We start from the raw sequence: 23,453 nt of genomic DNA, 5'->3' as shown, positions 1-23,453 counted from the left end.
CTGGCAAATCTTTGGGGGGCATTTTTTACCTTTATATCAGAAAGACTGAGAGTGAAGATACAGACAGGATGCAGGGAGAGAGAGAGAGGGCGGGGGGTATTACATGCAACGACGGTCTCTTGCCAGAATCAAACCAGGAATGCTCCACTTACATGGTATATTAAAGGGCCACTCCAGTGTTTTAGTGTTGCAACTCCATACAGTTGGAGGACTTGACAAAGACAAAAAAAGGTCAAAATCTGAAATATTCTAATTTTTAACTTTATTTTTTTATTCTCAAATTTTAGCTCCTCCACAGCCAGATGACATTAAACAACTGTTTTCATAGGCTGACACCTGTGAAATCTTTAATGTGTAATATTGGTGGAGTGTCAATTTAACAATAAGGGGTGCATTACTACAACCACAAGAATTTCTGAGCATCATAAGGAATTTCAACAGCATACAGCTCCCAAAATCCGACAGACTCCGCAAACTGGTTTAAAAGGAATAGTTCAACATATGGGAAATGCATTTATTAATGCTAAGAGTTCGATGAGATACCACTCTCATATTTGTCCAGTTAATATAAAGCTACAGCTAGGTGATGGTTAGCTTAGTTTAGCATAAAAACTAGAAACAGCTCTGTCTGAAAGATTTGCTCTCTCTCCTGTTAAGTTTTGTTGCACCTGTCCTACACATACATACATACATACATACATACATACATACACACACAGAGTTTTGTGACATCACATAATTTCAGCATAGCTCTACCCAGCTTCAACCCAACAAGAGGTCTAATCAGCCAGAGTAATTAAAGAGTAACACCTGTAAAGAAGTGTAGGACCTTAAAAAACAACAACAACAGAAACAGGTTTGAAATCACCGCTTTATTTCACAAAGCAATGCAATGAAATATAACAAAAACAATTAAAACCTAAAAACAAAGCAAACAATGTAGTAACAAATATTGTCAAATCAAAAACGCTCTAAGATGTATTTGCTGAACAGTACGTCAAAGTGAGAAGAGATATTCTAATCTTGACACCAACACAGAGGAGGATAAAAAAAAATCTTTTCAAACAGTGATCTGAAATTTATTCTAATGAGTTGAATAGTAATAAATACCAAGATTCAGGCAAAAAAAAATAAAAGTAATTACACAAAAATGATATAATTACATCCGGGGTTGTACATTTAAGGTTGAAGAGGATGACAATTTTAAAAAAAGTTGCATCGTTAAATCCAAGTGTTAAACCAAGCGTCCTCACTCGACAATGTCTGTTCATGGCAACGAAGAACGGAGAAAATACGCTCTGTCTTATCTGTCCGGTCGCATCATGCCTGGTCTGACTGGCATCATCATTGGACGAGGGTGACGCATCATGTGTGGTGGTCCTGGCATCATCTGCATGGGTCCTCCCATTGGCGGCCTCATGCCTCCTAACAATGTAGAGACACAGAGCTTAGATATGGCTTTATACACGCCTAAAACTACTTGTCAGTGTATTTAAAGCTCATATTGTGTTTCATATTAAAATGCCTGTTTATATTTAATGGGCTACTGTGGCATGAAATCTCTTACTCCTTTTCCCTTCATGGTTTTTGATTCTGTCTTAAAAAAAAAAAAAAAAAAAGGTGCCCTGTGGAGTTTTCTTGTGAATGTTTATGTTTTCATTGAGTGTTATTCACCAAAATGTATTGTGTCAGAGCTTTCCATAAGCGCCTGCTGCCGGCCAAACAGCCGAGTACTTTATTATATTAATTCGCTTCAAGACAATGCGAGCGTGACGAGAGAGAAACGTGCCTATCTGTCTGTATCAGTGCTGCCCCCACATGCTCTATATATTATATATATATATATATGTGTGTGTGTGTGTGTGCTGAGAGGTTGTGTCCTGCCGCATAGAGAGCAGAGAGTCGTCTCCAGTGTTTGACGAATATAAGCAAAATAACTGATGACAAAACACATTAAGAACTGCATTGACTGCACAGACAGGGGACGTCCTCATCAGACGGGCTACTACAGAGCAGCAACTTGATGACTGCGCAGTATTAAATAGTCCAGAAAAAACGCTGCATTTTCCCATATACACCACACACACACACAGACGTTTATGGGCTTAATGAATGAATGAATGAATCATCTTTATTTACATTGTGCTTTTTTACAGCAGAGCCATCTCTTAAGACGCGTTGCAAACACACACTAGAACAGGCGATGTTGTCAAAGTAACAGGCCTTTGTCATATGAGGAAGATGTAGACTACGCCTCAGAAGCCCTGAATAAAATATGATGTAATGGGACTTCCCGCAGTATTATATATGATCAAGGATATATGTTTTTCCATATCATACATTTTATCCATAGTTTCAGATGACTACAAGTTGAGCTGATTCAGTAGAGTCACATGATTTGAGTCAAGTGATTCACATTCTTTGTTATAGATTTATTTCTATAAATAATTTAATTTAAAACCAATACATATGCTGGATAAGACATGGCATTAAAAACATGTTCCCCCTTAAAATAAGCTTCTTTACTTTCGTTGAATAAGAGTACATTTATGTTTCTAGTAAAACAATACATTAACCATCACTGCGGCATGTCTTGATAAACCTTACAGTGAAGGTGTCAATAAATAAATAAAAATAACCTTTGGACCCTCCTAGCTGGCTACTTTTTTCCCCATTGGCTGGCTACTTCATATCATTTGGGAAAACTCTGATTATGTGTGTCCTTGAGGCCTAACAAAATGTGTTGAATGCATCTCATTCTTCATAAAACATTTTGCAAACCTGAATTTTTAAGTATTTTAAATCCTGCATTGTTTACATCCATGTTAACTAGCTCGCAGTCCTCTTCTTGCCTGCATTCGTTGGTGAATTACTGACAGCGGAACAGCATGAAACTGACGGCAGGATGAGGATCTTACACAGCACCGACAAAAACATTACTCCATAGTAGAGCTTTAGTTTAGAGTTTTAGTCGTTTTTGAGGGAAAACGCCATAAATGTGAGGATTTGAAGACTGTATGTGTCATACAGGACGTCACCTTGGGCTCTAAGAAGTTATAACAAGCAGATGAATCGATCGTGAAAATACTTAGTAGTAATTGCAGCCCTACTTCAAACGGCTACTAGGGGTCTAAAACTCCCGAGGTAACCTTTACGTTAACCAAATTCCAAAGTAATAAAGCTTTTCCCAGAGAAAAACACGTCTTACCCGGCCCGCCAGGCATCATTCCATGAGGCGGAGGCCCCATCATGGGCATCATAGGAGGACCTGCCATAGGTGGTGTTGGTAGCATACCTGGGCGTGGAGGACCACCTGTGTTCATAACAGTAAGTGTTAGTGGGCAAATGTGTAATACGAGGAATCAGGAATCAAGGAATCTCGTTACATTTAAGCTGAATTTGGCCTCTCCGACGAAGCAAAACATACATCTGTGTAAATGTCATGTAAAACTATTCAGTTGTCAGACAGACATTTCAGTGATAGATAAAATTATTCAAACACTATTTGGAAAAAAAAAAAGTCCACTTTTGCAAACACTCTTCCAAATGTGGGTCATATTAAGCTACAAGCAAATTAGCGGAAATCGTTGTTAACTTTTATGCGTCCTTTTATCCGAGTTCGGCATTTGTTGTCATTATTTCAGACGGTGCCCCTTGACACATAAAATATTTTTGCAATTCTTTGATTGATACATCTGCAAATGTGGCCACCAGCGATTTGCTCTCCGTGGAGCTCTGCCTTTCGTCTCTTTGAAAAATCACGCATCAAAGTACGGAAAACAAGACAATTTTAATAACTTGGAATGCTGCTTATTTGCATTTGATTGAAATTCAATGGACAGTTTGAATATAATATTAATATCTGCCTTCATTTCAGTTGAGTCACCACATCCTGATACTCAGTGATATAGTGGGTGAGTAAAACCCTGTAACAAAGATGAATGACAACACCTAGGATGTAAAAAGATAAAAAAAACTACCATTTTATTTAAGTTTCTATTATGAGCAGGTGGTAGCTAGTTAAATCAGCAGTCATTTAGATTCAATAAAGCTTCACACTTCTGTTATTCTAATGAAATGCATTCGAATGGACCTTGAAATAGAGCAGGATGAGGACAGTTTTTTTCCAATATTAGTGGGAATCTAACTCTAAAGATCCAGTACCCGTGTTATGGTTAGTTAATTGAATTACTGCAGAGCTGAAAGACGATGGACTCACCGGGGGGAGGGCCACCGGGGAACGGTGTGGGAGGAATCTTTCCCTGTTGAAACGCGGCCGCTGTCGAGAGAGAAGACAAAACATGAGTGCACAAATATTTAATGGATTGTATCAATAATGTACAGCACCCTATCCTAAATGTAGCCTGTTACATATGCTACATATGGAAAAAAAACAAACAATCCAAAAGGGAAATGCATGAGGTATAGTAACGTTTCTGCATAGCGAAACGCATTGTCTACATGTCCAAGCTATGCTAATGTTAAACACAGACTACTGATGACAAATCAAGAGTCACTTATGAAAAACAAATTGCATTCCTGACATGCTGGAAGGATGTGTAGCTGACCCTCCCTCTTCTTAAAGCTCTCTTTGTTTGCGTAGGAGAATTTTGTCAGTCAAACAACATATTTCTCCACGGTGGACAATACTACACTCTACTTCTACACTGGCTTTGCATCCCTCATTTGGATTAGTGGTTTGTAATCTCAACGGGGGCCCAAGTAAGCCAGTGAAACATAGTACACTATTTAAGCAGAGTTTGGATATCCCACACATGTACATAAGCATGACTAGTGTGGGCTGTGTAACAGGCTTTACTCTAAACACTAAGTTTACTGTATACATCAAACAAGGGTACTAATTATATAAAGACTGCTGTTCCCACATCTGGTGTGTGAACAGTTAACTGCACCACTAAACAAATCCTCAGTAATATGTAACGGCCACTAGAGGTCACTTTCATATTTAAGTTTAACTTGCTGCACACATGAAATGTATCCCAGGTCATGGGCTGATCCACTGAAGTCCACATTTCAAAGCCCAAAACAACTCCGGTCACACCGGGCACTCAGCAAAATTCCTACAAAGATTCTCAGTTTATGGGATATCTAGAACTTCAGTTCTGAACTGAAGAAGCCTCTTCAATCAAGACTGCAGCACACAGATCAAATTTGATGCTTTTTAAGACCTCTACAGAGAAAATCTAATACCCTTTCCACAGCAAAACTAATACTCATTAGGGCTGAGCTTTCTGTTTGAAATCAATTTGACAATATTAATAGAGATATTTTTGTATAGAGATATTGTCTCTATATAACAAGCATATGTAAAATCTCATAAAGTAATCAAACTCTTTGTGTTTAAAAAAAGCATTTTAATTTGAAATTTAAAATTTTAATTACAATTTGCTTGGAATTGTTGTGTAAAACAATAAGGCTGTTCTGGTTGTTCTCATACTCACGGAGTCAACTAGTAGGTTAATTCTCCACATTAAGACATATACATGTTACAGTATATTTACCTTAAATCCACTTTAACAGCCCATTAAATCTGTAAACTCCAGCTAAGCAGTCACCAAATTAAAAGTCCACTCTGCTCCTTCATGTCACATGTTGGCTGTTGCCACACTACAAACATTATTATCCAGATTCCAGCAACTATCAGAAATAACAGAGGACTTTGTCTCTCCTCTGAGCCCCCCTGACTAACTGTCTTTAGCTGAGGATCAACTGTACTAGTTTGTGTTCTTCTTTAATGCTGTTACCTTCGTGAGAGCAGGTGGCGGTCTGTGAAGAACCAATTGAAACATGACCAGAAAAACACAGAAAACCAAACCAAATATTTGGCATTATTGCTTGAAAACTGCCTCAAACGATTATCTAAATTGTTGCAATAAATTTACTATCTGTCTATCAATTAATTGACTAATCTTTGCAGCTCTAAGTAAAACGCCTTGAAGAGAAAAAGTTTTCCAAGATAACAGAGTAAACCCACGTCTTTGAACAGTCCAAGAAACCCTCAAACAAAATCAAGCAGCAATTTCACTCCTGCGAAAAACTGTTAAGACAATAATTACTTACTTGTTTTATCAATCAAGCTCTGAGCCTGCTCCTCCATCCATTTCTGGTAATAATCTTTCACATTTTCTTTGTGTTTTCGACCGCTGCAGTGTGTCTTCCTCACTGACGGCTAGAGCAGACGCAGAACAGAATAAAATTTAACAGGAGCAGAATACATCACAGACAGTTCAGTTCTTTAATGCTTTTCAGGTATTTGATTTTGCTAATCATGAAATATATATGATACAAACAAACATCTTACCGAATCATGTGTAAGGTAGGTGTCACAGTAGTCACAGTAAAACCTGTGGAACAGTAAAATTAAAAAAAAGGAGTCAGGGTAGTGTTACAAATCCCAGAGCTGCAGTCATGACCTGTTCTAACACAACATACTTTACATTAGAGCCGTGACATACACTCACCGAGCACTTTATTAGGAACACCAGTGCAATCTAATGCAATCCAACACAACAGCTCTGCCATTAATTCTACTTTTACAAAGCTTATACATCTTCATTTTTTGTTGACATTGTCAAAAAGGTGATAATTCTACTTTGTTAATTATTGAGGTCATAGTGACTGCTGGTGGTGGAGTGCATTATATTGAAAAGTGTTCCTAATATTTTGTCCACCTCATTAACATACATGAGGGGGGCAAAATATTAGGAACACTTTTCAATGTAATGCACTCCAGTACACCAGTAAGACAATTCAGGTAGTTTTGAGATGTCCAACAAGAAAGTTTAATATCCTGCAGAATATCTATATAATATTTTATACATCTTCACCCAGGACCCACATGGTCCTACCCCCAGTTCACGACTTTTCAAGTTAGCCTTAAAACAGCAGTCAGGTACCCATATAAAGATTGAAATAGATTTTGCTCACTGTTCATACTGACAATTAGAAGATCCTCCGTGTTTTGAGCAAAAATGTATTTAATAGTTTATCTGAAGATAATGAGGCTTCAGCCATCTTTCAGATTTTTCAGATAAAGTGAATATCTTCAACAGTTAGTCTTTTTAGTAATAACGTCCCTCTTAGTGACTCGATGGACAGTTTTTTTCCTGTTGAGCTGCAGTAAAAGTATAGGAACAATAAGAGGGACTTTTAAATACATTTTTGCACAGAAGGAGGATTATGGATTTTGTCCCCCATCATTTACATTGTAATTGCATTATGAAGGGATCTTCTAAAGGCCAGCATGAACAGGAAGCAAGAAAAACCACCAAAACAGGCACCTGATTGTTGTTTTAAGACCGACATGAAACATGTTTAGTCAAGTTAGACTAAAAAGGGGCTTGATTAAATCACTGAGTTCTATGTTCTTACTTTGTGAGTTGTAGCTACTTATTTTATTGATATGACTCTGCAGCTGCATGACGACACCTTGTAGTTAACAACCTTAATCTTGGAAGCTAACCAGTTACTAACAATACGCGTTTGATTTCGTTTTATAGCTTCGTGCACCATCAGTATAATCTGCTCCTATCCCCTGAAAACTAACTACAACGTTAGTATACCGAGTTACAATGGACCCAATGTTAATAATAATATTATAAAAACAATTGTTGAGCTAGGAGAGGACCTAGATACTCAAAATCATGGAAAGTTTGAGCATATTTTCAATTACATCAAAGCTGAGAAAACAATCTGCTGATGAGGATCGTGGGGTACGGTCGAAAACTCAAGAACAGGGGACTAAACAGATCTTGAATTGAGATTGTTTTGTAAACCAGCGTTGCGTTACTACGTAATTTCGACCTCTAGCTGATAAAATTATTTGATAACAAGGTGCTGTGATTGTCTTTTGTGTGGCAACCGTTGCTCGTAAATTGCGTTCACGTCGAGGTTTGCTCCAGCAAGTAGACACAGCCCAAACAAAGCTCACAACGTTCAGAAGGATAAAAGCGGATTTGTTTCATTGGTTTTCAGGGGTTATCTTAACCTAATGTGTCTCTCTATACAAATACAAACAATTTTTGATTTTGCTGAAAAGTACAAGACAGAGATTAAGCGTTAACATTAAGGAAAATCTGAACTTACTTCGGCATGTTTCGAAGCTTCCTCCGCTAAGAGCGCGCTTCCGGTGTTCCCTATAAATGTTCCCACCAGATATGAGACGTACCCATACTAAGTTCCGCCTGAAAGTACAGAGAAAATATTTACTACAAATGTTCTGTTTGTTTGTACCTTTTTTAGTCTTTCCTAACTTTTCCTAACTTTTTCAGAAATAGAACAAGTTATAAATTTCTGTGCATAAAATACGCCTTCTTCTCCCAGTGGACTTAATTTTACATCAGTATAGAAAAACAAGAATATTTTCACTTGACTGTTTCAAGCCTCCTCCTGTTTAAAAATGTAGCTAAAATGAAGCGTCAGCCCTCCAAATCAAAATAATTCATTGCTATATCATTGTACTGAACATATGTATAGCAAATAAATAGTGGTAGAAGAAGTATATTTTACTAAGTAGTAGTACTCAAAAATCTCTACTCGGCCAAGATTCAATACCAATAAAAAAAAGAAATATGGCATTGTAGTAACAGAGAGAAAAAGAATATGGGGTTCAAAGAAAGCATTATTTTTACCTGACAAGAACACCTACATACAAAGGTATATCATTTACACACTTAATCATGTATGCATGTCCACAGCTACACACACCCTTACCAATATTTGAAAATAAAGGATTATTTTCAACTTTCCTAGGAAAACTGAGATAGCATCAGAACACTTGTTTAGGTCTTAAGTTGATGATTCTATCAGTAGCTGTCAGTAAAAAAGTTGGGGAGACGTTTCTTTGCGCTCACCTTAAATCTGAATCTTAGCAGTGCATGACTGAAATCGTGGTCCAGTAAACAACTTTGACAAGTGTGATGTGGACACTAGAAACCTCCAGTGCACACACACTGAGAATGGACTTTTCAGTGAAGTACGACGCTTCTTGCATCCAGAAGTTAAACTTTTGGAATGAAAAATATTTGCATATTTCTAAATTCTGGATTTTCAATGAGGGAGAAGAAGCAGCAATTTTAAGAATATTTAACTAGTTAATTTAACTTTTTTTGTGGGGAAAAAAAAAACATCACACACAAAACTTAGTTTTAAAACATGTCAGGGGGTCTTTAAACACTTGGTATACTCTGGTACTGACTTGCATATGAAGTAGCTTGGATTTCATTGATAAACCAAAATATTTTTTATTCTAATCGTGAACTTACAGCTATGAATTGGGTGATGCCTTATCTTAAAGATCCCCTCCAAACATGTTTCAGGACAAATAAAAATCCTCTGCTTGAAGTAATAAATTGTGTCTGACATGTTTTGTCCACAAAAAATGTTCAGTTTCCATGTTAAAGTATCCTTAAAATAACATCTACTGCTTCTCACTCATTGAAAAATTCAGAATCTATGAATATGTAAATATTTTTCATTTTAAAAGCTTAACTGACATGATATCTCCTACTTCACTGAAAAGTCCATTATCATTGTGTGTGCACTGGAGCTTTCAAGTTTCCACATCACACTTGTGTAAGCTGCATACTCGATGATGATTAGTCCCAAACAAATTAAAAAAGGAAAAAATCATTTTGAGCAAACTATGTGCCAGTTTATTAGATATAACCAGCTAAACCTAATGTAATCTAAAACAGCCCTGCAATAAGTCCTACTTTCATGAATGTTTAGTTGTTGTTTGAACTGTTTTAGAGAGGTGTTGATTCAACTTCATTGTCATTTGGGTGCCTGTAGTTTGAATTTTATTGTGATTATTTTAAATTAATGAGAGTTGATTCTGATATTTAGTCTACATTCATTGATAAAAATGGTGTACAACACTAGACACACATCCTAGTATTCAGTGGAAGAAGTACTCTTTACTTTACTTTAGTAAAAGTACCAATTAAGCAATGCAAAAATACTCCATCACAAGTAAAAGTCCTGCATGAAAAATACCACTTAAGTAAAAGTACATAAGTATTAGCAGCAAAATGTACTTCAGGTATTAAAGTAAAAGTACTCATTTTGTCCCTCTGACTGATATATTATTAGGTATGACATCATTAGATTATTAATACTGAAGCATCAGTGTGCTGGAGATGGAGCTTATACACAGTTAGCTAGTTTAGTCCAGTGGTTCCCAACCTTGGGGTCAGGCCCTCCAAAGGGTCACTAGATAAATCTGAGGGGTCGTGAGATGATTAATGGGAGAGGAAAGAAGAAAAAACAAAGTTCTGATACACAAATCTGTTTTCAGTTTTTGGAATTTTTCTGTAATCTTTGATTTTTAGTGAAATATTGGATAATTTGAACATTTATTGAAATGAAACCATGTGAGAAGTTTAGAGGGAAAAATCACTATTTGGTGTAGCTGTTGACATACACATCTGAAATGTGATACGACTACACACTGCTTTCTGTAAGACATCAAAAGCCAATCAATAGTTTGCCAATTCTTTTTTGTATTGGCTGGTGTGTATCAGCTAATATTAGTAAAGAAGAAAAATAATTCTTTTAATTCATTTCTAAACCAAGTTAGTGAGGGTTTCTGATTTTTACATTTTACAGAATCAGGTTTATTGCCCAGTAGGTTTGCACATAGAAAGAATTTGTCTTGGTATTGTGGTACATAACAGTCAAAAATATACACAAAATTAAGTAGTCCTTTATAATATAAAAAATACAATACAACAAATTGTATGTAAAATATATTCTAAGTGAGAAGAACTGCTAGGCTACATGTTTACATTTTAAATGGAAAAGAATGAGATGAAATATACAAAATATTGACCAGAAGTAACACCAGTGCACAATTAACAACAACAACAATAATAATAATAATAATAATAATAATAATAATAATAATAATAATAATAATAATAATAATAATAATAATAATAATAGGTCGCTTTAATGTAACGTGAAATGTGATATCAAAGATCACATACGTGCAAATGTAAGATTATTTTACGTTAATTTTATTAACCCATAATTACGATGATATTGACCATATCAGATATTTCTCTGGGGATTATTTTTTTATATTAGAAATTCTGCCGTGCATCAAATGGTGTGATGTATCTGCTGCTGCTACATGAACAACTTGGATTTCATTGATAAACCAATGAAAAAGGGGGGCTGCAAATAGCAACAGATGACGTCGACGTCCACTACGTGATTGGCGAAGGTGACGCGCGGGCAGTTGCAACGTCAAACATTCCACCCCTCCAACCTCCCCCCACAACCCCCCCGCCCCCCCCTCCCCCCGGTCGTGCCATGCGCACTGACGGTTGTTGTTGTTGAGCTGGTTGTTATGGCTGGACGAGGCCTCGGACTAAACTGAGAGAGGACCCCGCACCACCCCCACCCCGTCTCCGTTACGGGACACCCGCCACCCCATGGAGGGCACGGACATGGACGTGGACGCGGAGCTCATGCAGAAGTTCAGCTGCATGGGCACGACGGACAAGGACGTCCTCATCTCGGAGTTTCAGAGGCTGCTGGGCTTTCAGCTCAACCCAGCCGGCTGCGCCTTCTTCCTGGACATGACCAACTGGTGAGTGCGGGGATAGGAGGGCCTGTTGTCGGACAGCAACACGACGCGAACCTGGCAGCATAATTAGCTTGTTAGCATACGTTAAAATATTTTTTAAAAAGCTAAGTTAGCTACTGTTCATCATTCCTTCACAGGAAATGACAGTTAGTTAACTCATAACGATCGTTTCAGGGGCAAACGGAAGTAAAATAGGTAAAGTTTGTCCCCACTGTGAGTTTTAGTAAGCTGAAATAATAACAAAAAATTCAGCTAACTAGCTATCTGGCTAATTTAAAGCACAGGGAACCCTCAGTGTAGATTAACTGCCATATTACGCAATAGTCTTGAGAGCCAGTTAAACCGTGAAGACACAACTCAAAGCAGCGGCGGTCACTGCACGTTAGTCTGATGACGCAACCAGTCGTGATCGATCAACGAGCTGACAACAAGTGGGGATTGATCAAGTCGCCTTTGTGTCCCCTGATTAACTGATATCAAGCTTCTAGTTGATCAGTGCCCGATGGCCTTGATCAGAGGAGAATCCAACCCCCCCAAAAAGCCAGAATTCACATGGTCTTAGTGTTTATGTGTCACTTCGGACAGTCAGTGAAGTCGGGAAATCACCTGACAGTTGTTGGATTTTGTCCACTGACTGAAACTGCGTCTGTTTTCGTTTATATTAACGCACAGCGTATAGAAATAAGTCAGTATCATCTCAGGAATAGTATAACAAAAAGCCCTCTGAGGACATTCATACTTCAGTCAACCAGTAGCACTTTTTTGTTCAGGATCTGGGTGACTGCCAGGGTCCCTCAGGCAGTCTGTCTTGTCATCAAGTGGTAAGCATGTAATGGCTTAAATAAGAGTCGCATTCCCTAAAGGAGCAATCCACCAGTTTTTACACAGAAAAATCATTTTAATGGTCATGGTTAGTGGTACCCAGTCTTCAAAAACACCCATATAATGTCTTCTATGACTCAAGAGGTGTGTTGTCAAGTCTGAGACAATAAGCCCTCATTATGTCATTAGGGTTACCTCAGCTTGGGCCAGGTGGGGAGGGTCATGAACCCCCCTAAATGGGGGTGGTTCCCAGTGTGTAAAGGGACAATAAAGAATGAGATATTTCTGGTACCCAAAATTATGTTTTTTAACTCATTTAATTTAACTAATTTTTTGCTTTTTTCTTGTGAAATACATACTTTAGATGTTTAGGGCACAGCCCCGTTTACATCTGGTATTAACATGTGATCTGTATCTGGATGCCTTATCTGGATAATGACATCTGATCAATGGGTCTGCAAATTAGCTAGGTGGAGTTATGGGACATGTTTAAACATGTCCCAGGTTAAGAAACTGCAGCCAAGATTGGACATCATTCAGACTTCTAGTTACTGCTGCTACTCTTGGCTTTTACAGGGCTCGCTATGCTTCGCTGGCAGGAAGAGGTGGAGCGAGGTGACCTTTCAACTTACTGGGACAATTTTTTCTTATGAATGTGGTCACACTGTACGGATTGTATGTAGACTTGGCTGAGATCCAATCACAAAGTGAGCGTGACCACCTCCAAAAAAATGTGGTCTGGCTGATGCATTCTGAGTGCATTTACACCTTGCATTCACATACGTTTTCTTTATCAACATAATGTATCCAGATACATATAGGATGTTAATGCCAGGTGTAAATGGGGTATAAAAATCCTTAAAATGAAAAAAAGTCATGGAAGAAAAATTAATTTTTCAGTTGAACTGCTCAAGCTTTTTGTCATGAAGGGTCACAAGTGGACTTCATTTTAAGGGTCCACAAGCCAAAAAAGATTGGGGACCACTAGTCTAGTGGAAGATGCTAAAAAGTGGCATTATGGAGAGTGTAGGCAGTGTTTTTGCTTGACCTATACAGGGGCTTAAGGATCCATTTACACCTGGTGTCAACATGTGAGCTGTGCCTGGGTACGTTATCTGGACATTAATATCCGATCAACGGGCCTTTGCATTTACATCTCGTAACAAGCGTTGTTGTCATCTCGATTCAACTTATGATTGGATCTGTAAGTTAGTAAGTTAGCCGATCAATAAACATGTCACATCTCAGGTCAAGGGGGGCAGTGTCACTCATTTTTCAATCACTTTTTGCGAGGGAAGATTTGGAGAGTTAGGTGACATTTCAACTTGCTGGGTGGATTTTTTTTCCAGATATGGTCTGTTCAATCTGATTGGACTCTGATCACAATGTGTTCTGTGTTCATTCACACTTTTCTTTCACATGCGTTTTCCTTATTCAGTAAGGATATTCAGATACAGATCACATGTTGATGCCAGGTGTAAATTGGGCCTAAGAGTCCAGATATCCTCACCTCAGACACATCTATTTTGTCTATTCTTTTTTTTTTTAAATTGGTCACTTGTCAGTCCACCAACTTAATGGAAGTACAATGCCAAATTGCTGGAATACCTCTTAAAGCATCTGGCATTTATTGTGTCTCTGCTCGTACTCAAGGAAATAAAAAAGTATTTAATCATTCCAGCCATAATTATTTGGTCTATAAACTGTCAGAAAATGGGGAAACAGGCCTATGACAATTTCCCAGACCCATAGATAATCAATTTACTGTCACAGAAGACTTAGAAAACCAGCAAATATTCACATTTTGGACACTGGAACCAGTAAAGTTTTTTCTTTGCATTTTTGCTTAAAAAATAACTTGAGCAATATACAGTTTTCATGGAAGACATTTTAACTTGTCAAAGCAGGAAAAGCATAGGTGGAATTAATAACATCATTGATGGCTGCTTTCCATTTAGGTGAGTCAGTGCCAGGACTCCGGTATTATCATGCTCAGGATGGAGCCATCGTTAGTGTTATTATTTACAGCTGTGATTTTTTTTTCCTGCTTTGACGAATCAAAATGTCTGCTGTGAAAATGGTCTATTAGCAGATTATTAACGAATAGTGTAGATTAATTATCTGTCTATCAATCACCCAATTGCTTCAGCTTTTGTATAAAGTGCCTCCCACACTAATAGAAAAATGTGTCAGTAAAAGAGATTGAAAATAATTCCCAGGAGTGTCCCAGGAGTTGCTCTATCGTTCATTATATGTGGAGCATTTCCAGGATTTTTCTTTAGATGCCTCACAGTTTGTAAGTGGGTTTTATCTGTTTTTATCTGTGTGAATTCTATTTTAGGTAGAATTTGCATTTTATTTCCAGAATCAAAATGGTGCACTGTTACATTTGATTAAATAGTTTGCTCAGCAGCAGATTAACTGTCTGTTCTCATAACGTTACCTTATATTGTACCATTAAAATACAGAATCTCGGTCGGGATTACTTGGGCAACGTTAACTCCAGATAACACCGTGCTCTTTCGCTCCCATCCCCTGTGTGTCGGAACAGGAATCTTCAGGCTGCCATCGGTGCATATTACGACTTTGAAAGTCCCAATATCAACACGCCATCCATGTCCTTCGTTGAAGATGTGACAATTGGGGAAGGAGAGTCTGTTCCTCCAGATACACCGTTCACAAAGACCTGGAGAATACAAAACACAGGTGTGCAACACTTCTTTACATTCACACATTTAGCTCATATAAGTACCCTTTCTTAGTCATTATTTGTGTGCATGTGCAGTATATAGATTTCATGTAGTTTTCATATACTGTATGTCATGCTGTTACACTGTCATGGTTTTGCTGTTGAGCTGTGTTTTAATACACTTATCTTTGTATGTTATAGGTGCAGAGTCGTGGCCTCCTGGGGTTTGTCTAAAGTATATCGGTGGGGATCAGTTTGGTCATGTAAACACAGTTATGGTGAAGTCTCTTGACCCCCAAGAAATATCAGACGTCAGCGTGCAGATGCGAAGTCCCACAACTCCAGGCATGTACCAGGGCCAGTGGAGGATGTGTACAGCCACCGGATTATTCTATGGAGGTAGGAAATCTATAAGGAAGAAATTTATTAGGACTTGTTTTCATTATGTATTAGTTTGGTAACGTATTTTTGTCACAATTCCATTGAACTTGAATGAAGTCTTTAAATAGTTTTTTTAATAGTTTTTTTCTGGACCCAAAATATTTCCAATTTACTAATTAATTTATCTCCAAAAATTAGCAAATTGGTAGTTTGGACCAGTCAGCTCATGTTTGTGCATCCTCCTTTTCTCCACAGATGTAATCTGGGTGATCCTTAGTGTAGAAGTTGGAGGTCTCCTCGGCGTGACCCAGCAGCTGTCCTCCTTCGAGACAGAATTCAACACCCAACCCCAGCGCAATGTGCAGGGAGACTTCAACCCCTTTGCCTCGCCACAGAAGAACAAGCACGACGCGACTGACAGCTTCAGAGATCCCAGTGGAGCCTGGGAACGCACACAAGAGCCAATCCAGCAAGATCAAAACGGACTGTCTCATAATGCTGTAAATAGGTCGTCAAATGGTCTCCAAACCAATCTCTCTGTGGTAACTTATGGTCAGGTATGTATGCATCATATCATGAGTTTTACTTACTATAACTGTGGAACATGGGTTGTCCTGTGGCAGCAGTATTTAGTGTGAATTCTGTCCTCAGTTTTATACATGTTTACGCCGGCTGGTGTGTTTATATCAAGTGCTTCCTTTAGGGGTGACCACATATGATTGACTGTTAGTGCATGTGCCCTTGTTTGACTCAGACTCTTTTCCCAGAGTATTATGACATTGCTATGTGTGAAATTTTGCCAAACATTAGTTTTGGATTGGGTACCGACATATATAGTAACTATTACAGCTGCAACAATTAGTCGAATAACCAATTAGTCCATTAACAGAAAATTAATGGCCAACTATTTTCATAATCAGTTGATCTTTTTGAGTAATTTTTTAAGAAAAAATGCCCAAATTCTCCTTTTCAGGCTTCTTAAATGTGAATATTTTCTGGTTGATTTCTTTAGTTGTCTATGACAGTAAACTGAGTATCTTTGGGTCGTGGACTGTCGGTCGGGACAAAACAAAACATTTTAGTTTGCATCTTTGGCTTTGAGAAACAATGATTGATATTTCCCACCATTTGCTGACATTTTATAGAGCAAACAGCAAGTTAATTAATTTAGAAAATGATCAACAGATTAATCGATGATGAACCAGACCATGATTGACCAGATCTAGCTGTGAACTATTTTTAAGTCCAGCTAGTAGCTGGTATTAATACACACTGGTTTCCAGCTCTTGTAATCAGGGGACCAAGTACTTTCTTTTTCCATCTTTATTCTCACTTATTCAGATTACTTTTGAAAACATAAATGAAATATTTATATGACTTGGTTACTTATGGTTCAGGCATGGTAGTGGCATAGCTCATGCTCCTTTGGTCCGGAGTGAAATATCATGACAGCTATTTGATGGATTGCCATGCATTTGGTCAAGCCATGCAAGGTCCCCAGAGGATGAATTGTAAGTACTTCGGTGATCTCTGATTCATCATTGAGCAGCACTAACAGGTCTAAATGTCCACTTGCTTAACAATTAAGTTTCAGAGAAAACCTCAAAATCTAATGATCAAATTCACAAAGCCTCAGCTGCATTGTGATATTATTACTAAAGTGCCATTACTCACTAAACATCAGCATGTTTTCAACGTTGGTATTTTGCTCAAAGGACTCTTGAATCCAAATTTAAGGGTTAGCCAGTTTTTACTTACGTCAGGTAACAATATGGCCTCTCATATGTTTACACCCTTAGGCCCAATTTTATTTATTTTTTGTCCCACTAGTAGTAAAGAGCCAAGTATGGCAAAGTTTTCTCTTCACTTCTCATCTATTCGTTATCTTTGTTTTCTGGTGTGTAACGATCATTACAGCCAAATGTGACCTCTAGCATGATTTAAAATTAATATCAGAGATAACATGTACTGTGGCTTAGGGTATAGTACTATAGAGTATCACTACTGCTAATTCATTGTGACATGTATCAGAAAAATCCTACATACAGCTTCTTTAAAGATTCAAGATTCATTTATCATTTATTATTACAACACAAGGTTGTATAATGAAATGTAGTTTGTAGTCCCCTTATGTTACTCATAAAAACAGTATTTATATAAATGGATAAATAAATAATAAGTCATAAAAATAAAACTATTGGAGAGCAGAGGATGAATTGAGGAGTCTCACAGGCTGAGTAAAGAAGCTGTTCTGTGGTCTGGTGGTAAGACAGCGGATACTTTCTGTATCTATTGCCAGACGGCAGCAGGGTGAACAGGCTGTGGCCGGGCTGGGTATTGTCTTTTAGTATCCTTTGGGCTCTGTGCAGGCATCCCACCTCATTAATATCACTGATGCTCGGTAGATGGGCACCGATGATGTTCTGGGCGGTTTAAATCACCCGCTGCAGAGCCTTCCTGTCTTGGGCCGTGTGCATCTTATGCCAATTGATGATTTTTTTCCAGTCAGGATGCTTTCTATTGCTCCTCTGTAAAAGTTAACTTAGGACAGGTATTTTGCATTAAGCTTCTTTAAGAAATACAGTCATTTCTGAGCTTTTTTTTTTTTTTTACTAAGGGTGGAGATGTGTGATGTCCATGACAGGTTTGCTGTGATGTTGATTCCAAGGAGCTTAAAACTGTTCATCTGCTTCACCTCAGCTCCACTGTAGACAGGGGTGTGTGTGTGTTTGCCTCTTTTTTTCTAAAATATACATCAGCTCCTTGTTTTTGCTGACATTGAGCAGGTTGTTTATGTTCTGTGTTGAAGAAAAGTCATCACAGCATCCACCTCAGTCTATTCCATGAATTTTTCAGGTTGGGCCATGAATTTTATAATATACAGTATTATCACCTCACACCTGTCGCCATAGTTGAGCTTTTATTCACAGTTAGAGCTCATGGGTGGCTAAACTGAAATCTGAAAACTAGACATACAAATCTAGATTAACCTGACTAAAACGACATGCGTCCACACCAGGTGCTTCAGCTTGTTTGTGCAAATACCTCCATGCACATTTAAACGCTAAAATGGGTACTTGTCCTACTCGATGAGCGAATCAGCTACAGAAAATCATCGAAGAAGAAACGGCATGTTATTTCTGTTTCAGATTTACACATTCTGGAGGCCGTATTGGAAGAGCTTTGTTTTCGGGGGGGAGAAACATACTGTTTTAGTCTGGACGGAGGGCCGAAACAGAGAGCAAAAGATGCATTTACTGATTTAGGCGAGTTAGTGTGGACATGGTTGTAGTCTTAGCTTCGTCTGCCAGTCAGGACATTTAAATGAGGCACTAATTCAAAAGGACGTCGACTGAGCTGCTTCCTACAGTACAAACATAACAGGTTTTACTGCTATGACCCAAAGACTCTCCACTCAGTGATACCACAGCAGACAGCAGTATGGCTCGTTTTAACATAGTTGCCCCCTCCCCCCCAGGTTTCATTTGGTTTCAAATGATTAAATAAAGAAAAGAAACAGTTTTACTTGTTGTTGGCATGCATTCAGTTTCACTCATCTACTCAAAGCCCTTAAACTGAATTCAATATTTACTTTCTTAATACATTTTCTCTTGTTTTTTCCAGGGTATTCATGGACCCTATCCATTTGGACAGAGCTAGAATGACAAAGACCCCCCCTCCCCCCAATTTGGAAGATGAGCATTACACCCTGGGAGTCCTTAAATGCAGAGGAGTTGGAGGGGGGGGGGAGGAACAGTTGTTTTATATTGACTCATGACAACCCTCTCCCCAACCCATGACCCTTTCCACAGAAACACAAACAGTGAGGTGATGGATTACATCAGCTACAATGAAACATCCCACCTGACATCAACAACCTGGATTCGCATGTGTAAATGCTTCATTTAAGAGTGCTATAAACCCTTAAAAAATAGATACACACGACTATTTTTTATTTCCACACGCCTAACTAAAGGGAAAATCAACCCTAAACAACCAACAACACAATTTGTCATTTCCATGGGCAAGTCAATACTTTGTCTCTTCGGGGTTCCTACACAGGTCTGTACGGAGAGTACTACAGAATTTACTAGTGATTATAGATCATTCTGAGGCCTTGAAAAGTGCTTAAAAGAAAGACTGAGAAATTGTGGAATGTATGTTTTCATTTGGGAAAAAAAAAAAGTGTAATCTTTTATTCACAAAATTCCTCTAGATGACAGCCTTACACCACTTTCACTTACAAACCTGGTCAACGCTGTGGGATGTTTAACTCAAGTATAACTGGAGTGTTCATGTAAGATCTGCTTCTGCAGCTTCAATTCCATTCACATCACCGCAAAAACATAGAGTTGTTCGAGTTCATGGATAAATACATGTGCGGGTTAACAGGTCTGTTTTTGCTGGAGGTTTGCTTTTACAATTGAGGTTCACCATGATGTGCCCCAATTTGGTATAACTTTATAGGATTTATTTTCTTTATTCTGTCTTGTGAAAGGTTCAGACAACTTATGATCTATTCCAAAAATGACAACAAGCTCGCTCAACCTCAAAAATACTTTGAGAACTTGTGATCTGCTGTCATTTTCCAAGTATTTTTGTAATTGAGAATCATGGAAATTACGACTGGGAGGACTGCAAGTCATTACCAGTGTTTATAAAAGTTGTGACATAGCAACTATAGGTTTATATTACATTTGTAGTTCAGAGTTCATAGCCAGTGTTCACCCTCGCAGAGCAGTTTTGGACCCTCTTTGAACCCTCCTTGGATTGATCTCTACCAACAGTAAATGCCTGGTTTTCCTGGTTGTTTGCATCGGTCTGAAATAAGTGTTAGCGTCTAGTAAAAGATCAGATACTTAATATTTAAAGTCACTTTCTCAAAATCAAAGATATTCACAGATGGGGGCAAATTTCTAGCATCTTTGTGTAAAAAAACAAACAAAAAACATAACAAAAAAAAAAAAAAAACCATGCCTGTGATCCCAGTGTAGGAACCCTGTCTCTCCCAAAGATGAAATCCAGAGAACCAAGACACTAATCTGCGCTGTCATCCAGCCACACTGTCTGCAGGTGCCCAGTTCAGACTGCATGGGACAATGTGGTATTTTTTTGTTTTTGTTTTTTTTTTTTTTTTTTTTAGGGTGGGTTTTCACTTTAAATAGATGCTGAAGCGCAAAAGGAGTTTGAGCAAGTGAGGTGTGAGGAAGGGTTGAAAAAGCCATCTTAATCTATTTTGCCTGGTGAGTGATTTTATTTTTCCATGTCTGTGTACTAAGTGTGCGTGTGTGCGTGCATGTGTGTGTATGTATGTTAATGTGTGTGTGTGTATGTATGTTAGTGTGTGTGTGTGGGTGTGTGCATGTATGTAATGGTTTCTCTTTGGATTTAACTGACATGAAATGGTGTATACTACTTGGGCAAAAGGATGACGTGACTATTCAAACACACATCTGTATTGAGAGAGTTTTACTAGGTGTGGACCTCTGAAGTATTGTCGAGTGATTCTTCACCGTTTTGGATGAACTGACTCACTAATTAACCTGATGTTATTTATTTGTTGTCTTATTGTACACTGCAGATGCAAAAAAAAAAAGCCCCATTTACAGCCAGCAGGTGGTGCTAAAAATCAGATGACCAACTAAAACTTGACTCCATGCTGAGTACATGATGAAAAAAAAAAAAGTGATACATTTTAGTTTGATTTTGGTTAGATTTAATGGTTTGCATCAGCTTTTTTTGGCACTGATGTTCTGTTACTGCTATTTGCACAATGCTTTTCACCACTTCTGATGATCTTTTTTTTTTTTGTTTGTGATACCAGCATTTTTTTTTTTTCATAAAGTTTTGTTTTTCCTCATCTTCTCTCCCAAATAGGCCTTTTCTCTTCACAGCTTTAGATTTTCAGTTTCACCAATTTCTGATCATAAAAAAAAATAAAGACTGATTGAATTGTGTTACTCTTGATCACACATATCTGCGAATGAGTTAAACAGTTTGTCTGCTATCACACCAGCTTTGATGTGTTCATTATGTCAGATATTGGATTTGATTGTGTATTTTGGGCTTAAAAAAATAAAATGGGAAAAGTTTTTGACGGAACTCCACCGTAGTGTTACATTTTTTTTCTAAAGGGGGCATTTCTAAACGTCTCAGACGAACAGAATTAATAAAATTAATGTTTTAATTTATCAAACTTTCTCCTAGTTTGTTGCGTTTGTGATCATGTGTACCCACTGGTAAAATTCACCAGCATTCTGTGTTGCAGCACTGTTTTATTTGTGTTGTTAGTCAGCTGAGAGTCCTCCTCCCAAACAGTATACACTGTTCTGCGGTGCTTCTTTTAGTCACGTCAGTCTTTTTTTTTTTTTTTTCTTTTTCTTTTTTGCGTGTGTGCTTCCTTCTTGTGAGCTTGCTTGTGTGTGCGTGTGAGAGAGAGAGAGAGAGAGAGAGAGAGATGATGAGGAAGTCTGAACATTGCTGGAATTTATTCTCTAGTTTTAGTGTGTGACTATGTACGGGTTTGAGATGAGTGGATGAGATGAAAGTTTACATAGTCCTAAAATAGCACATTTATCTGAAGAGAAATTGTCAAAATAAAGCTTTTTTTTCCCCCTGTATCTATAATTAAGCATTTGTATGATTAAATTAACACTGAAACTGACTTGTTGTCTTTTTTGATGTGTTCAAATTCCAGCTGTATTCATCTGTATTTTACTTCCTGTCACTTAAATCATAAATTTCACCTCCTACAATGTAAAACATTCAACAAAATAAGGAACATATAGTTCCAACTCTAAAATTTCAGATTTCAAAGAGCTTAATGATGTGTCAAAAGTAAAAAAAACAGACAAACAGGGTTACATAAAAGAAAGACTACTGCTGGTCATAAAGATCCTTAAGTTTTACAGAGTAAAAAGTAATAACTAAGACAAAAGGTTACAGGTTATCATTATCGTTATCGTCATCGTTATCTACTCCAACCAATCATTCCCATGAAAGTCCACAAAAGCCGATAAGGAGCCTTTTAAGGAAATCATTCAGATAGCTAACTACTTCATGTGGTCGAAAAATAAATATACACTCTAGTGTGTGTTGTGTTCAACTATAACTGTAAGAAAATGTCAAATGTTGCTTAGTAGATCACATTATTTCCTTTGGGCACTCTGTCTTTATAGGGTTTTATTTTCTCTTAATCATCATCCTTGTTTAGTTCAAACTAAAAACACCTGATTATGAGACTCTAATGTAGTGGTGAATTATGCATGATAGTAAAAATTCAAACAGCAGCGCAGGAAATAGTTGATTTATTGCTGTCGCGTTTGATTTATGTTGTTTTTTCACCTGCTCTTAACGATAACATCCCCTGCTTTGACATGTTCTCTTGAACAGTTGGCTACAAAAATAATTACGTAACTACTAACTCACAGAGACACTTCAGCACTGACAACACATGGAGAAGTTATATTGCCAATAAATTGTCCTGTTTTCTTAGATGAATATCAAAAACAAACCAAAAAAAGAAATCCCTCAAATGAGAAAGGGATCACTCATTTCAGAGGATATTTTATGATTTACTTTTCTCCCCCAAACATAAATAAGTTATACAAATGAATGAAACTTCTCATTCATGTACAGGTATGCACTTCTATAGGCAGCGACTAAATATGCTAAATAAGTTAGGTTTAGTGCTAGGGGGATTTTGATGTTGATGAGACAGACCAGCCATAAATTTAAACCTGTCATTTAACAGCAAAACAAAACATACTTATAACAAGGTGGTTTATCTCATGCGGGTAGGTCCGTATCATATATCAGTCTCTTGATTGAGAGGAGAGGTGCACAGACAGTTCCACTGCAGTGGTATCATTAAAATAAATACATGTCCAAATATTCAAATTTCCCTGTTTGTTTAGTAATGGCATACTGTACTTGACTCCTACGTTC

The 23,453-nt window shown here is 37.7% G+C and overlaps 2 protein-coding genes across 2 annotated transcripts; one reads left to right on the top strand and one right to left on the bottom strand.

Moving 5' to 3' along the window:
• Positions 1-857: 857 nt before the first annotated feature.
• Positions 858-8,174, bottom strand: snrpc (small nuclear ribonucleoprotein polypeptide C). Its single transcript, XM_042406002.1, has 6 exons — positions 8,107-8,174; positions 6,323-6,365; positions 6,082-6,190; positions 4,220-4,279; positions 3,209-3,313; positions 858-1,425 (listed from the first exon to the last, which is right to left on the bottom strand). Exons 1-6 carry the CDS (start codon positions 8,112-8,114, stop codon positions 1,304-1,306), a joined length of 447 nt encoding a protein of 148 aa, XP_042261936.1. The 5' UTR covers positions 8,115-8,174; the 3' UTR covers positions 858-1,303.
• A 3,147-nt stretch (positions 8,175-11,321) lies between these two features.
• On the top strand, positions 11,322-19,442 carry ilrun (inflammation and lipid regulator with UBA-like and NBR1-like domains). Its single transcript, XM_042406000.1, has 5 exons — positions 11,322-11,617; positions 14,988-15,142; positions 15,327-15,524; positions 15,762-16,063; positions 19,131-19,442. Exons 1-5 carry the CDS (start codon positions 11,460-11,462, stop codon positions 19,164-19,166), a joined length of 849 nt encoding a protein of 282 aa, XP_042261934.1. The 5' UTR covers positions 11,322-11,459; the 3' UTR covers positions 19,167-19,442.
• The last annotated feature ends 4,011 nt before the right edge of the window (positions 19,443-23,453 follow it).

This window comes from Thunnus maccoyii, chromosome 3, assembly GCF_910596095.1.
Source record: "Thunnus maccoyii chromosome 3, fThuMac1.1, whole genome shotgun sequence".
NCBI lineage: Eukaryota > Metazoa > Chordata > Actinopteri > Scombriformes > Scombridae > Thunnus > Thunnus maccoyii.
The sequence above is the reverse complement of the archived record's forward strand: the minus strand, read 5'-3'. Positions and strand labels throughout refer to the sequence as shown.

Bases quoted from the DNA above. Each gene is read 5' to 3' on its own strand.
- snrpc (XM_042406002.1), bottom strand. The intron at 3,314-4,219 runs GTGAGTCCATCG...TTATGAACACAG, and splicing joins CCCCGGTGGCCCTCCCCCCG to GTGGTCCTCCACGCCCAGGT. The intron at 1,426-3,208 runs GTAAGACGTGTT...CTACATTGTTAG, and splicing joins AATGATGCCTGGCGGGCCGG to GAGGCATGAGGCCGCCAATG.
- ilrun (XM_042406000.1), top strand. From the start codon at position 11,460: ATGGAGGGCACGGACATGGACGTGGACGCGGAGCTCATGCAGAAGTTC. The intron at 11,618-14,987 runs GTGAGTGCGGGG...GTGTCGGAACAG, and splicing joins TTCCTGGACATGACCAACTG to GAATCTTCAGGCTGCCATCG. The intron at 15,143-15,326 runs GTGTGCAACACT...TGTATGTTATAG, and splicing joins CTGGAGAATACAAAACACAG to GTGCAGAGTCGTGGCCTCCT.